Source organism: Tetrapisispora phaffii, chromosome 16 (assembly GCF_000236905.1).
Source record: "Tetrapisispora phaffii CBS 4417 chromosome 16, complete genome".
NCBI lineage: Eukaryota > Fungi > Ascomycota > Saccharomycetes > Saccharomycetales > Saccharomycetaceae > Tetrapisispora > Tetrapisispora phaffii.
This window is the reverse complement of record NC_016535.1, coordinates 352,856-367,392: the sequence shown is the minus strand read 5'-3', so window position 1 is coordinate 367,392 and position 14,537 is coordinate 352,856. Positions and strand designations below refer to the sequence as shown.

At 35.6% G+C, this 14,537-nt stretch overlaps 7 protein-coding genes across 7 annotated transcripts; 4 read left to right on the top strand and 3 right to left on the bottom strand.

Moving 5' to 3' along the window:
- Positions 1–340: 340 nt before the first annotated feature.
- BNI4 (Bni4p) lies at positions 341–3,151 on the top strand (the record flags this gene model as incomplete). The annotated part of the gene is made up of 1 exon (XM_003688719.1): positions 341–3,151. One exon carries the CDS (start codon positions 341–343, stop codon positions 3,149–3,151), a length of 2,811 nt encoding a protein of 936 aa, XP_003688767.1.
- A 413-nt stretch (positions 3,152–3,564) lies between these two features.
- On the top strand, positions 3,565–4,419 carry CSL4 (exosome non-catalytic core subunit CSL4; the record flags this gene model as incomplete). Its single annotated transcript, XM_003688718.1, has 1 exon — positions 3,565–4,419. The coding sequence occupies one exon, from the start codon at positions 3,565–3,567 to the stop codon at positions 4,417–4,419; it is 855 nt and encodes a 284-aa protein (XP_003688766.1).
- A 289-nt stretch (positions 4,420–4,708) lies between these two features.
- Positions 4,709–5,746, bottom strand: PDR16 (phosphatidylinositol transporter; the record flags this gene model as incomplete). The annotated part of the gene is made up of 1 exon (XM_003688717.1): positions 4,709–5,746. The coding sequence occupies one exon, from the start codon at positions 5,744–5,746 to the stop codon at positions 4,709–4,711; it is 1,038 nt and encodes a 345-aa protein (XP_003688765.1).
- Positions 5,747–6,283: 537 nt separating this feature from the next.
- On the bottom strand, positions 6,284–8,626 carry SQS1 (Sqs1p; the record flags this gene model as incomplete). Its single annotated transcript, XM_003688716.1, has 1 exon — positions 6,284–8,626. One exon carries the CDS (start codon positions 8,624–8,626, stop codon positions 6,284–6,286), a length of 2,343 nt encoding a protein of 780 aa, XP_003688764.1.
- Positions 8,627–9,080: 454 nt separating this feature from the next.
- On the top strand, positions 9,081–10,151 carry ATG4 (cysteine protease ATG4; the record flags this gene model as incomplete). The annotated part of the gene is made up of 1 exon (XM_003688715.1): positions 9,081–10,151. The coding sequence occupies one exon, from the start codon at positions 9,081–9,083 to the stop codon at positions 10,149–10,151; it is 1,071 nt and encodes a 356-aa protein (XP_003688763.1).
- Positions 10,152–11,298: 1,147 nt separating this feature from the next.
- TPHA0P01700 (uncharacterized protein) lies at positions 11,299–12,498 on the top strand (the record flags this gene model as incomplete). Its single annotated transcript, XM_003688714.1, has 1 exon — positions 11,299–12,498. One exon carries the CDS (start codon positions 11,299–11,301, stop codon positions 12,496–12,498), a length of 1,200 nt encoding a protein of 399 aa, XP_003688762.1.
- A 175-nt stretch (positions 12,499–12,673) lies between these two features.
- On the bottom strand, positions 12,674–14,368 carry ALG9 (dolichyl-P-Man:Man(6)GlcNAc(2)-PP-dolichol alpha-1,2-mannosyltransferase; the record flags this gene model as incomplete). The annotated part of the gene is made up of 1 exon (XM_003688713.1): positions 12,674–14,368. The coding sequence occupies one exon, from the start codon at positions 14,366–14,368 to the stop codon at positions 12,674–12,676; it is 1,695 nt and encodes a 564-aa protein (XP_003688761.1).
- Positions 14,369–14,537: the final 169 nt, after the last annotated feature.

Below are 14,537 nucleotides of genomic sequence, written 5' to 3'. Positions count from 1 at the left end.
AGATGGTGCCGTAGGGAGGAAAAGTTCAATCGAGAAAATGAAATATCGAAATGAAAATTTACGTCAATGGAATCTAGCTAAGAGAAGTTATCTTCTCTTAAAACACTTTGAAATGGAATATATATCAAGTTGCTTCCACCGATCAGTGGGCTAGGCTGTTCAACCACAATCGACTTAAGGTGCTTTTGCATAATAAGCTGCAAAAACTTTTAAAACTTTCTCTGATTTGCAGAAGTATATTTCAGTTGCTTGATCTAGCTAGTTGCGTCCGATCGATTGATTTTATATTCTACCAAGGTTAGGTGCAAGTAAAGATCAGGTGCGATTATCACCAAAGATAATGAATACTATGAGTGATACACAACAGGACAGTTCTGATATCTGGAATTCTTCTTTCTATTCCTCCTCATCGATCAATTCGGCAGATCATGTCAAAAATTTTAGAAATTCATTGATCTTGAATGAAATTTCACAAGACACAGAACCAGCTGGTGAGTTGCCCGATGGTTGTGATTCTTCTATTTTTCACGAGAATGCGATGCCACAGAATACACAAGTTATTGCCCAAGGTCCCAACTCAAATGGACCACATTCATCATCAAAAATGTCTTTAGAGAAATCGGGTAATGAAACTATCACTCTAAATATGAGTTCATCCCCATCGTTAAGTGCGTTAGCTGGGATCTTGACTGAAAAATCCAGACAGGCGGATCGTAAAATAAGATCGAGCATGATCTTGGAGAACTCTATTGTAGAAGAATCAAGTGATGAAAAATCCTTTGAGGGAGAAATTATTCAAAACAGTATTTCCGAACAGCAATCGCTAGAACATATACATGCTTCTCCCAACAAACTTATTAATAAAAATATAGCAAACCTCATAGATTCATCTTCACCAAATTTAATCGGGTCTCCAAACCTAATAGATATCCATGATGATGACAGGAGGTCTAAATTTCCTGGAGGAGCTAACAAAAACATAAACAAGTTGATCTACGAACAACCTGATTTCTTGAGTTCCCCAAATCCCAATGGCAAGAATGTTTTGCCTCTGATTAACAAACCTTCGGCAAGACCTCTGATATCAAGCAAACAAAGTTATTCCACAACCGTACCAAGGGTCTCTTCAATTACAACTGAGCAGATCAACGGATTATCTCAACCGACACAATCTCAAGAAAATGATAACTCACCTTCCAAATCAGCTTATTCACAAGATACGTTAATACATAGCCAAGGGGACTCTTCCACGGGAAGGGTCATAGAGCAGGTTCCTGTAATTAGAAATGAATCTACCGAGGAAAGTCCTGTTGCATCTAATAAAATAGTGGGGCCTTCAGAAACGAAATCTACAAGCAGCCATCATTCAACATCTAAGATACCTTCTAGAGATTCTGACAAAAAAAAGTCAATCCCAACAAAATCAGAGAGTAAAGTTACTCCAATAAAAAGACAAGAACCAATAACTACACCTAACAAGAAGAAAAGCATTTTTTCCTTCTTGAAGAAAAAATCTCCGAAGGAAAAGAATTCTCTCAGTAATGGGATTCCACAATCCACTACATTTTCAGCACGTTCAGAACTTAACGATACAACTCCAGTAAAATTAACTAAAAAATCTCATAGTAGTGGTAGCATCTTCAACAATTTTAAAAAGAACAAAGAAGACAAGACATCTAATACCCTAGACATCAAAAAGACTAGAAGCAGAACAAAATCAAAAAGTAGTAACAATGCGAAGATTCTTCAAAGAAAATCCACTCCACTAGATTTTGAGAAAGAATTAATGCATCAAAATAAAGAAAAGATAACCTCAGATGAGGAAACAAAGAGCATCAGTAGAAAAGCTTCCAGAAATATTGATTATTTATCAACAGACAAGTCTTTGAATAACTCAATTGACACCGGATTATCGCTATTCCCCAAATCTCTTGATTCACATGAAGTGGAATCTATTATATCATTAGAACGTTCAAGATCCTTAAAATCAAAACGTAATTCTAGTGCTTCACAAAGAAAATCTTTGACAGAATCCCTATCTATAAATGCTAAAAATGAAGGAATGTTTATCAGTGAACCTACATCTGTTGTACTTTCAACACCCGATTTAACCAAATCACCGGCAAGCAGTATATTAAGAAGTGGTAGGTTTCCTTCTGGAGATAATCAATCTAATATATTATATTTTGAGGATGATGACGTTGATTACACTGAGTATAAACAATCAAAATTAATAGATAGCCATGCTAACGACTTTTCTTTTGGATCATTAGAAGAACAATTAAATAGTTTGGTGATAGACTCCGACCCTGAAATGGAGGGCAATACAAAAATAAACAACTCAAGCACCCTCTTAACCGAAACTACCCCAGATGATGAACTAATGACAGATATAATGGAATTTGCAAATATTATTAACTTTGGAGATGGTCTAGATTTTAATTTCGATATTTCTTCTAAGAATGAGCCCCAAAGTATTAAACATCAAAATAACACTATCAACCTCGAAGATAATTCTCAATCTAGCATCCCTGTTATTTCAATTGAGGATGGCTGCACAAATTTGGAACCGACTTCTTATAATTACATACAAAACATTCATGAGACCATAGAACAAGAGGATGCACAGTTTAAACATAACTTTACAGGAGAAAATGAATATCAACAATCAGAAAATGATAATTTTAACGAAGAAAAAATAGAATTCGATGATGAAGTATTCAGATCTGATTTTGACAATGAAGATTTCAATGATTTGGAAGAATTGACTGAACCTTCACAAAACAAACATAATGCATTTTTACCAGAATCTGACAATGATTGTAGTAGACCTATATCCATGTCATTTAAAGGTTTAAGCAACTTCCAATCTGACAGAGAGGATGAGATATCGAAGAGTGAAAACACAATTTTCTCAGACTTGGCTACTACTAACATGTCATACGTCAGACCAAATTCAAGATTGAAATTTTCTAATCAGATTATTTTATATGAAACGTATGGTGAACATGAGTACGACCGAACACCAGATATTTCAGCGTGTAACCAACTTACTCCACAATTGGCACAAATGATAAAGATCGAGTTAAACGAATTAAAAAGTGAAATGGAAATTCACGAGGATTCAAAATGTTATACTCATTTTTACTAGATAACTCATGTTACAAATAGTTTTGTAAATAAATAAAGAAAAAACATAAAGTTTTTTCACCAAATACATACAATGAACAATCCATAATTTCAAGATCATAATAAATTCAATAGTAACACTACTTACAAAATCTTTATCACTGCGATTATGATAAAGTTTAACCAATATTTAATTCATATCTGGAAATGATAGCATTTGAAAATTGGGATACCTTTGTAGTGAAAAATTTCGCAAGCTTAAAACTGAAAAAATATTATAAGATGAGATGGAATTATAAAAAGGCTTTAATAAATAATGTTAAATTGACAATAAATGTAATTTAATAAAAGCATAATCTCTTCACCAACTCTCATTAATTTCAAATAATATTAACAATAGTAGCTTTTTTGAAAACCAAAGCAATTTTAATAAGGATGAGTATTAACTTCAAATTTCCAGAATCTGTAATTCCAGGCCAATTACTTTGTCCTGCATTTGACATTAAAGAAGAAAATGATAAAAGTATAGTTTATGAGTATATAGCAGGTCCAGGTACTCGACTACAGAAACACAATCTTAATGGGACGGTTGTTAATATTATCAATTCTACTTTGGTCGGTACAGTAAAAATCGAAGAAGATTTTAAAATGGATTCTTCCAATTTAGATGAGTTGAATGAGACTGCTGAAGATGAAAAGAATCATAGTAATAATGGCACAAGAGAGATTAAAAAAATAAAAGTCTCTGTTGTTCATAAAAGAAACAACACATCATCCGAAGTTGACAACGAATTAACAAATAATTTACCAAAGGAAGGAGATATTGTATTGGCAAAGGTCACAAGAATCACTTTGCAAAACGTAAGTCTAGAGATTTTAGCGGTTGAAAATAGCCCAGTTCCAATAGATAGTGGAGTCGGTAGCAATGGCCACGGAGTAGTAGCTGCAGGTGCTGGTTCAGGTTCTGCATCATATTCTGTTTCTCAAACATCCTCCGATTTTGGTGATCCATTTAGAGGTACATTGAGATCGCAAGATGTTAGAGCCACGGAAAGAGATAGTGTTAAAATCATTGAGTGTTTTAAACCTGGAGACATTGTAAGAGCACAGATATTATCATTGGGTGATGGTGTGAATTATTATCTAACAACTGCTAAAGATGATTTGGGTGTTGTTTTCGCTAAAAGTGGTAATGGAGCAGGAAATCAAATGTATGCTTTGGATTGGGAAACTATGGTAGTTCCTTCGACAGGTGCAACGGAAAAACGTAAATGTGCTAAACCGTTTTAGTTTGGAAAATGTTAAACAAGCATATTCATAGAATAACAGAAGTATATATTTACACAAAATATAGATGAAAAAAGTAACTAACTTAAATGCATACAATTAATATTAAGAAGTTTATAAAGTATTATATAAAAATTATCTTTTCTGATATATGTATATATCCGGTCGGAGATCTAGTTCAGAGTTGTAAATTAAATTATAACCTGCCTTTTAAGAATCTTAATAATGTACGCTGTAATGCCTTTATAACAAATGAATTATTTTTAAATTTGAAGTCGATGACGTGAATTAATTATACAGAATTGACCGGGATGGTGAGTTCTTCTGTGGTGCCTCTTAAGTCCTTTTCACTTAAACCTACAACACCACCGAACTTTTGAAATCTCTTTAAATAATGTTCTCTTTTTTCTTTTGTCATTTTCAATAAAGTTGGCCAATATTTGTCGTGTTTATAAGTGAAGTCCAAGTAACCACCGTTCAGTTTATCTAGTTGATCTTGTGGGACGTAGTTTTTTGGTGGTTCATCGAAGACCAATTTTTCACGAGTCATTGGATCAATGAAAGGATGGATCAATTTTAAGAAAGTCCAAGCGATCCAAGGAATGTTTGTGACAATGGCTTTACCCATTCTCTCCGGATAATGTGTTTGCAAAATATGTAATACTTCTTTTCCTACGCCGATTGGTGGGATGTTACTATTACCTTGAACCTTAGGGACATCTGGATACTCTTTGAAATCGATCAATAGCGCCAATTGGTCTTGTCCGGCTGGCATGAAGTCGATGACTCTCTCCAGCATAAACACCAAATGCTCCACCTGTCTGTGAGAAGTCTTCGTATTTTGTCTACCTGCTTTCAAATACAATATTGGTCTGGCGTTATTTTCGTAACCCAGAATGACCTGTTTACCAGTTTCATTTTCGATAGCGATGGAGTCCGAAGTGATCTCATCACCGTTCTCTTCACCCAGTTTGCTGATTCCGAACTCCCTTCTCCAAGCCAATGACAAAGTGATTCTATCGATTGCGTCATTCAAGACCCATTTAGTGGCCCTTAAGTATCTTAAGAAACATTCTCTTGTCAACCAGGCCTTTTCGAATTCAGTCAAGGGAGCAGATTCTGCAGTCTTGACTTCTTTCACTGGGATTTCCAAGTCTGCTTTGCTGAAGTGTTCTAGGACCTTGCGGTACTTGTCCTTCTGGTCGGCAGTCAGCTCAGCGACCGCAGGGACCGCGATGGATTTTGGTAGTTCCTCAATTGGAATATCGACCTGGATCAGTTTGGAGGTGTCGACCGTCTCTGTCTTCTTCTTACGTAGACTTTTAAACATTGCAAGTGTGTATGACGCTGTTGGTGCTGCTAGTGGGCTGGACAGCTCGGAAGCAAGAAGAATGTGTGTCGATTGAAAATTTTGCAAGTGTATATATATGAGTGAAAAATATCCAGATTAATAATGCAATTGAAAATTCAGCCGGAAAAGAGCATAGACAACGAGCAGAGTCGCGTGGATGTTCGACTAATTGAGCAGCGAGCGACAACTGACAGCTCTCCATGTGACGATGTTCAGTAAGAATGGACGACCTCTGCGAAGCAGAGGTCGTCGAAACTCTAATGGTGTGTCTCGAGGGCCTCGAGACATTTCGAAATTTCAGTATTTCGGAATTTCGATTTTTCAGTTTTTCGTTTGCGCGCGTTGGCCCGCGGAACGGGCGGTGGTTTGCTGTGGTTTGCGCTGTTATTTCCGCGGAAGGCCGCAGTGAGGGCGTAGTGGATGCTGGTTGTCGGATTTGGTATCTATGTAAGGTGTGCTAAGAAATGTGTTACTGGAGGCGTCTATGTAATGTAAGGTACTAAATGTATGTTGCGCTCAGTCGGTGCCGATGCTTCGGGCGCTGTTGGTGCTGGCGTCCTGGTGTCCAAGACCTTTCTTGGAGGTCTTGACCGTCGCAAGAACGGGCTCGGAGATGCCCAGGCCCATGGTTCCTAGACCTTCGCCTTTGTTCCACCCAAGCTTCATTAGCATGCGCATACCAATGTTGTCGTGACCTAGTTCTGGTGCATGCTCGCCCACCAGTTCGCCTTCCTTCACTGTGAAGTTGCCCTGTTTGACACCATGGGCTTTCCGGAACTTCGATAAACGGATCGTCTCCGTGCGTTTATGCTCCTTTTGCGGTTTATCGACGTCGAACCGCAAGAATATAGGCCGTTGCTCTGTGATGTTGTTGATTATATTGTAATTTGGAGTTCTTCGATAAGTGATCTTGAGTTTTTGCACTGCCATATGCACATTCCGACCGCTACCAATCTTTGTGGTCTTCATGGAATAGTATTTGGCAATGTTGCGAATTGTCTTATTGCCATGCGGATCTAGAGGAGGGAAAATCAGCGATTTCTTGTTCTTATCGTTGTAGTAGTTATCAAATTCATCCTTGATGTTTAATATGTGAAGGCCCAACGGATATTTTTTATACAGATCCTCGGAAATCGCATGCTCTTGTTCGATGAAATCTAGTTTTGATTTCTTCTTCTTTGCTTTGTTCGAAAGTCTAGTGCATAACTTACTTTGTAATTCATTGATCGTCTCATTGTCCATCGCCATATCGTCTCTGATCAACAGTTTTTTCTTCGTTCCCTTGCCTGTTGTCTGTATACTTTTTGTCTCATACTCAATATTACGTTGATTCCCATACTTCATAGAATAATACACTAGATCGTCTACGCCTTCTAATCGGTCATCAGTCAACTCTTCATTGTCACTGTCATCGGATTCTTCTTCTTCGCTGGTGTCTGAAAAAGGCATATCATCAAAGTTTGGCTCTGAAGGTTCCTCATCAGGTACTACACAATTTCTTATATAATCTAAAAAGGCATTTAGCCTATGTTCCGGAAGGCCCATTGTTTCAAGAATAAAGTCGACCAGAATATCCTGGTCTGCCCATCGAGAATCATAATCACCAAATAGTTTGTATGCTTGAAAATAGTAAGAATTGGATTGGGCTCCAAATCGTATATTGCTAACGGTAAGGTCGCTTGTGTTGACCGCAAAATCTTCTTCACAGAATCCAAATTCTGGATATTCAGGTTCTTTCTTCACTTCTATAATCTCTTCTGTTTCCCCTTCTATAATTTCTTCCTTGACCCTATTATTGATACTATTGGTTGATTCAGAAATATTCAGGTTCTCTATGTTTGTCACTATGTCTTTTGCTTGTGAAAACACAGAGGACTCCTGTTGGGATTTCATTTCATCATACATAATTTCGTAATCCATATCATCTTCCATAAATTCGTCTTCGTCACTGAACATTGTCTCCATATTATCCATGACATTAGAAATATAGTCTCTAAAGGGATGGTAAGCCTTGGCTGGATGGATATCGGTGGTTACCTTGCCGGAGTCCTCATTCTCACTGACTTTCAACTCAACTTTACCAACTGTTAATATTGGATCAAAAGAAACAGCTAAGGGAGCCGATGGAGTCTTGGAAAAAACAGGTTCTTCGACATGAACTGACTTCACTGGTTTTTGCATTGGTTCGGGATCGTCATCGACAAAGTATAAGTCATCATTGTCTAGCTGTTGAATATCATTATTATCAGAAGTCTCAGGCTCAGTATCCGCGACATCTTCGATCGAAATTTGCCCTTCAAGAATGTCTTCGCTGTCACTCGTTTCTTCATGTGATACAACAGTTTTCGCATGATTGTTGTCTAGCTGTATATCTTCAGTTAAATCATTTTCACTAGAGTTTTCTAACTCGTCAGATTCATATAAGTCTTTAAAATTATTTTTTGTTTTTTTGTTATTGATTTTAATTAAACGTTTCAATTTGGCATCTGCAGAATTCCAATCGCAGTCAGACTTAACAAAAACCATAGGTCTCTTTCTGAAAGACGAGTTCTCAAAATAAGAGTCCTCAGAGTCTCTGTTATAACCAGGTCTGAAAACACCGTCCCTCAGTCTGTTGTGTCTATTTTTATTTTTAGAATTCCCAAAGTAGTGATTCTGTACTGATTTATCGAAGTTCATTCCAAAGTCAACCGAGCCTCCAGGTACAGAAGAATCTACCCAACTACCATCACCTCTACCGGCAGTCGTTTTCTTCTTCCCATGTGAAGCAGTACTTTTAACCTTACCACTGGGTTTGCCACCACTCTTCTTCTTGCTCTTTTTATGTCTGTTATCGTAGTGCTTATGTCTTTTTGCCATGCTGTTACGACTAGATAATATTTACTGTTCTGTAGTTTATTCCCTGAAAAGAACACATACTTTAGACTGAAATACTACTTTATAAATTGTATTAGCTTTTAAGTAGATGGTTTCATTTTTGTATTCGTAAATCTTAAGCAGCCGCGATGCCATTAAAAATGTATATAAATAAGGTATGATTTAAGATTATACAATGATTCAAACATAGGTTGCTCTTCTTATCAGGTATCAAACAGTTACAATATTAAGCGCTACGGAACATCTCTGTCTATATAGCATAACGACAGACTTATTAAAGTTTTTGATTAACGAGATTTAGAAATCACAAGTTTTGCATGTGCAAACCTGTCAATACTAGATACTTCCAAGAGACTTCCACAAACTAGAGCATTTGAGTGGAATTAAGTCAGAATACATATATATAGTTGTAGTTTTACAGTAAAACTATATTATTATGGCACAAAATGATGATACAGTGGGTGTAGTTAAGTATAGTGTTCTGGGAGACGTTTATGTAGTAGATAATGACTTACACAAGAAAGAGTTTGAAAATGCGGTTAGTAGATTGATTCAAATGACATACAGGACAAGATTTGAGCCTATAGTAAAGGATGATGATGGACCATCTCCTCTGAATATAAAGAATCTTTTAAGAGATAATTTTTACAACTCTATTGAGAACTTGCTGTTCAATTCCCACTGTTTTACAAGTGACATAGGATGGGGGTGTATGATTCGAACAGGACAGACGTTGCTGGCCAACGCACTGCAAAGAACTAATAAGGGCACTCCATGTAGTGAGATCATAGAGTTATTTGTTGATGAGACCAAAAATCCATTTTCAATCCATAATTTCATTACTGTAGGTAAAGATTTAAATTTAGTGAAGGTAGGGGAATGGTTTTCCCCCAGTATCACAATTCAGATAATCGAGAAGTTGATTGAAAACAATAACGATCACGGTATTAAGAAATGTATAGTATCGATATCATCTGGGGATATATACGAACAAGACGTGTTAGATGAGTTGGATGACTCAGAGCCACCGGCAAACACAAAACAACAACATATACTATTGTTATTTGGAATCAAGCTCGGGATCAACACAATAAACATAGAAAAATATGGCCAGGACATCAAAGATATAACAAATAATAAGTACACATGTGGCATCTCTGGAGGACAACCAAAATCGTCACTATTTTTCTTTGGATACAACAACACCCACGACAGAATACTCTATTTCGACCCTCATAAGCCAAACAACTTCACAACAGATAATGACTACTCAACGTACCATTCAACGGAATTCAACGAACTGGAAATGTTTAACTTGGATCCGTCGATGATAATTGGCTTTCTAGTCAAGAACAACAAAGCAGATTGGAACAAATTCAAGTCCACAATTAAACATTCAAACATTATAAAAGTCCTATCAGGCAAGAGAACCGATGCCGATAGCAGCTCATACAAGATAACTAAATGTACATCCATCGAAGACGACGAAGAGTATATAATTGTATAAACTGTACAAAGTCCTATCTCTATAATACAAAAAAAGAAAGCAATCACATGGGAGACAACCATATAGTAGAAACAAGGCATTTACGTTGACAACACAATCCTTAACCTTACTTGAAAACGTGCACTACACTGTAAACTAATTGACACAGACTCTTGTGATGAGAAGCCATAGAATAATCTGTTTGAAAAATCTCAAAGTTGGCAAAGACACCAAACACACTTTCTGAATGTAGGTATTATACCATCTGGATGAGCTTTGGGATTCTGTTCCAGGCTACACGCCATCCGTTCTTGCATTGAGCTTACCTTGTAGTTGGTTTCGAATCGAGATATCTTTCCTGTCTCAAGTATTCCTGGAAAATATCCCTCATCGCCTCACAGAGAGAAGTGTGTGTTGCAGCATTATTTAAAACGACATTGAACACATGGGCCTAAGACGAGGTGTGGGACTAAGACAAGCTCTTTCGTTAAGTTCGAGTGTTAGAGTATTGGCAAATATTGGTTATTGGTCGGTGATTTATCTGATACGGTTGAGATTCAGGTGCTGTCGACATTTCGAACGAGATGAACTAAAACCATCATGGCTGTTTTGAATAGGGAAAGGTACAGAAGTGTGGGTTGCTATTTATGGTTCATCGAGTAGGAGGGACGGTTGTTGTTGTTATTATTAGTAAATGGTTGTGGATCTTCAGCAAACAAGGTTATTGTTGAAGCTGCAAATGATATTACTTACTGAAGCTTTTGTCTTCTTGGTCAGTGTTGAAGCTGTGGCTCAAAAGCTTTATGGATATCTGAATGTAATAACTGTAGTATGGAGAAATGGTATTCTTGAGCAGAAAAAAGATAAGCTATGTGTTAGTGTCTTTAACAGTATCTGAGTTACTTTACACTGCGTTTCTGGTAATCAATAATTGATGTCACACATACACGTTTTGAAACGAGTTATATTAGAATTGTGCCGTGAATTTGAACTTATAACTGGTAGAATCAGTGGTATTTGAGATGTTTCCATCTGTATCTTGTTTACATTACTTGTACTTTATATAAAGGAATCAACATGAAGTAGATATGGAATATCTTTGTCCTGTTGACAATTGCCAACTTATGACAGCTCCAGAAATAATACGACTTCGATCCATATTAAAACGATGAGACACTGTTCCAGAGAGCTGCTCAAAGTATTCACAAATGTAACACTACTGCTATGTATTATAATCTTTACTGTTGTTAAGTTTTGGGACATAGACACTAAACACTTCGAAATAGATGATAAATTAGCTTTGAATGATGCATTGCATCAGTACCGTTATCTAATTGATAACCAAATTCAAAATATTGAACTGGTAAACTATTATAAGAATATAGAACACTCAAATAAGAAACTAATGAACTATTTAGCATATGCATCTTCTGAAACCAACAATACTATGATAAGTTTTCTGAATAAAAATGTGAAACCTAATACTTTCCACTCACATAACGACTACACAAGACAGATGCCTTTGTTTGAAGCTTTGAGTCTGGGCCTGACATCAATTGAAGCTGACGTTTGGTTAGGAACTGATAATCAAAGGTTATCAGTTGCACATAGGGAAACTGACCTGTTAAACTATCCTTTAAGGGATTTAAATGATCTCTACACAGAACCTTTATTAACGATGTTAAATGATGTTAACGAGATATATGAACATTTTGATTATAATTCAAACACTACTACCATTGCAAAAAAGGGTCTATACCACGAATCTGAAAATAGAACAATGTTCTTAGTAATTGATTTTAAATCAGAAGATTCAAGTCAAACGTATACTAGACTTATGGATACATATTTAAAACCTTTTATTGAAAATGATTTCATTACTTTTTTCAATATTACAAGCAATGAAATGAGTTGGAGACCAATAACAGTAATACTTACTGGGAATAAACCAACCGATCTATCTATTATTGACAAGGATTCAGAAACAGATAAAATTGGTTATTTGGGAGACAGTAAGAGATATGTTTTCCCGGAACAGATGCTGGATAATTTAACTAATCTTGATGAAAGTTCAAAGACTTTTGTAGCATCAACTTCTTTCAGTAAACTATGCATGGCCTGTGATATATCACCATGGAAAGTTATACTGAGAGGGAAATTACCTGCTAGAGGTTTACGCTGCTTTAAAAAGTTCATTGATGACGCCCATGCAAATAATCTTAAGACAAGAATATGGGGGGTACCCAAATCACTACTAGGTTTCTCCAAAAATTTTTGGAGACAGCAAATAGATGATTTAGGTGTTGATTTCATCAACGTGGATCATTTATCAAGGGTCTTATCGTATCCAAATTACGATCACAATTAGGAGTATTATTAAGTGAAAAATTGCTATACTTTCAGTCTATCCATCCAATATATATATACATACTTAAATAATTAGAAACTATGAAGTGATAAACCGAAAATAATAAATATTCAATGCATTCAAAATTTTTGCCAGTACATGTTTTCTTAATTCATATTGTTAAGAAAACCTTAATCTATACATTTGCTGATTCTTCCATGACAATATTATCATCTTTCTCGAATAAACAGTAATCTATATAATTCACACCATAGCATTTATTGATGCTAGGGGTAATAAATTTAGATAATATATTGAGAATTGGCTCTGGAATGTAAAATGCTCTTCCAAAAATTTTTGAATTATCAACATCAATAAATTCAGAACAGCTTACTTTACTCCATTCTGCTGATAATGAATTTGGATTTAGTACATCTTGTTCAATATCAGTTGAAATCATCAAATCAATAAAATAATCACAGTTTTCCGCATCCCAAATCTTATTAGGGTCAAAGATATTTTTATTATTCATATTTTCTGGTAACTTTCTTACTTTTTGAAAGATTGATGAGTTAGATTCATCAAAATCTCCAGGTAACAAACCATCAAATCCTGATTTTACGAATCTTAATCTATAGTTGTCTGGTAAAAAAAAGGAATTTGGGAAATGGTACCACTCTCTACCTGTACAAACATTAATAATATCGTTTGTATGCTTATCAGAATCGATCTTTTCGTATAATTTGGAATATGTCTCAAATGGAGCAGAATAATTTTTTAGTAGAGCAATAATTCTTGATGATGCTTGTAATAAAATTCCAAGTAAAATAATAAAACTAAACATACGTTTCAATACTTTTTTCCTTCCAGAAAATATAGTCACTAATTGATATAATCCTACTGCAGATGATAAACTTATTAATCCGTAAATAGGATATAAGAATCTTTCCTCCTTATGTAGTTGTAAAGTAAAAATCACTAGCCATAATAAAAGTGACGATGATAGAGGCCATAGCCTCCAATTAAAAATACCAAATAAAACACCTCCAAGAACAGGTAGAGGGAAATTTAATAATAAATTCAGTAAATAATAGTACCATGGCTCGATACCAAAAATATTTGGACCAGAGCTTTCATCAGCTTCCAAAACGTTGTAAGATAATATATTCCATGAAACAGGGGAAAATTTACCATAGAATGATGAATCTATCCCAATGACTATACTTGCAATAGTTAAGAAAATCACTAAACAGTCAAAAGATACTCTTATTGTTGACATTAATCTATGAGTAAGTAAGAAATGCAAACACAAAGGAACCGATAACACTAAAACGAATGGCCACCCTAAAATAGCAGCAGTAAAGTTAAACCCTAAACTGGATACTAAACATGATTTTCGATTAGAGGATAAATAGCGTAACGAATATTTTATTGAACCCAAATAAAAAATCATTGCAATAGAAGATGGTAAAAATTCTACACTGGCATGGAACCAACCTGGGTTAAAAAGTTGAATAAACAACCACATATCAGCGATTCGTAAAGATATAGTAGATTGAATTTCTTTGAATAGATCGAATTCGAAAAGAAAACTGAGTAATCCGAGAAAGGCTCTTATAATATAGAAGTACATTGTACCATCTTGTCCTATTAATTCAAACTTCTTGATTGGGTACAGAACACCATAGAATGGCAATAAAAATGCCCATGATCTAATGGCATATGCTGGGGAATATTCCCAAGTTTGTTTACCAAATCCACGTAGAAGCAGATTCAATGGCTCCCAATAATTAAAGGTTTCATCGCAATCTGAAATAATTGAGAACCAAGGCTGGACATATAGTCTGGATATGGCCAAAGCAGTTACCAATAAAACAGTAATAACTCTCATCTAATATATTTATCTATATCAAAAGTTCCTGACCTTATCTTTACTATCAACTTTGTGCACCCTGTAATGTATTAAATCTCTTTCTATCTCCTTAAGTTCCAACCAAAATACTGTGCAATAAAATACACACCTAATAAATAAATGAAGTACAATATACTGGATATGCCAA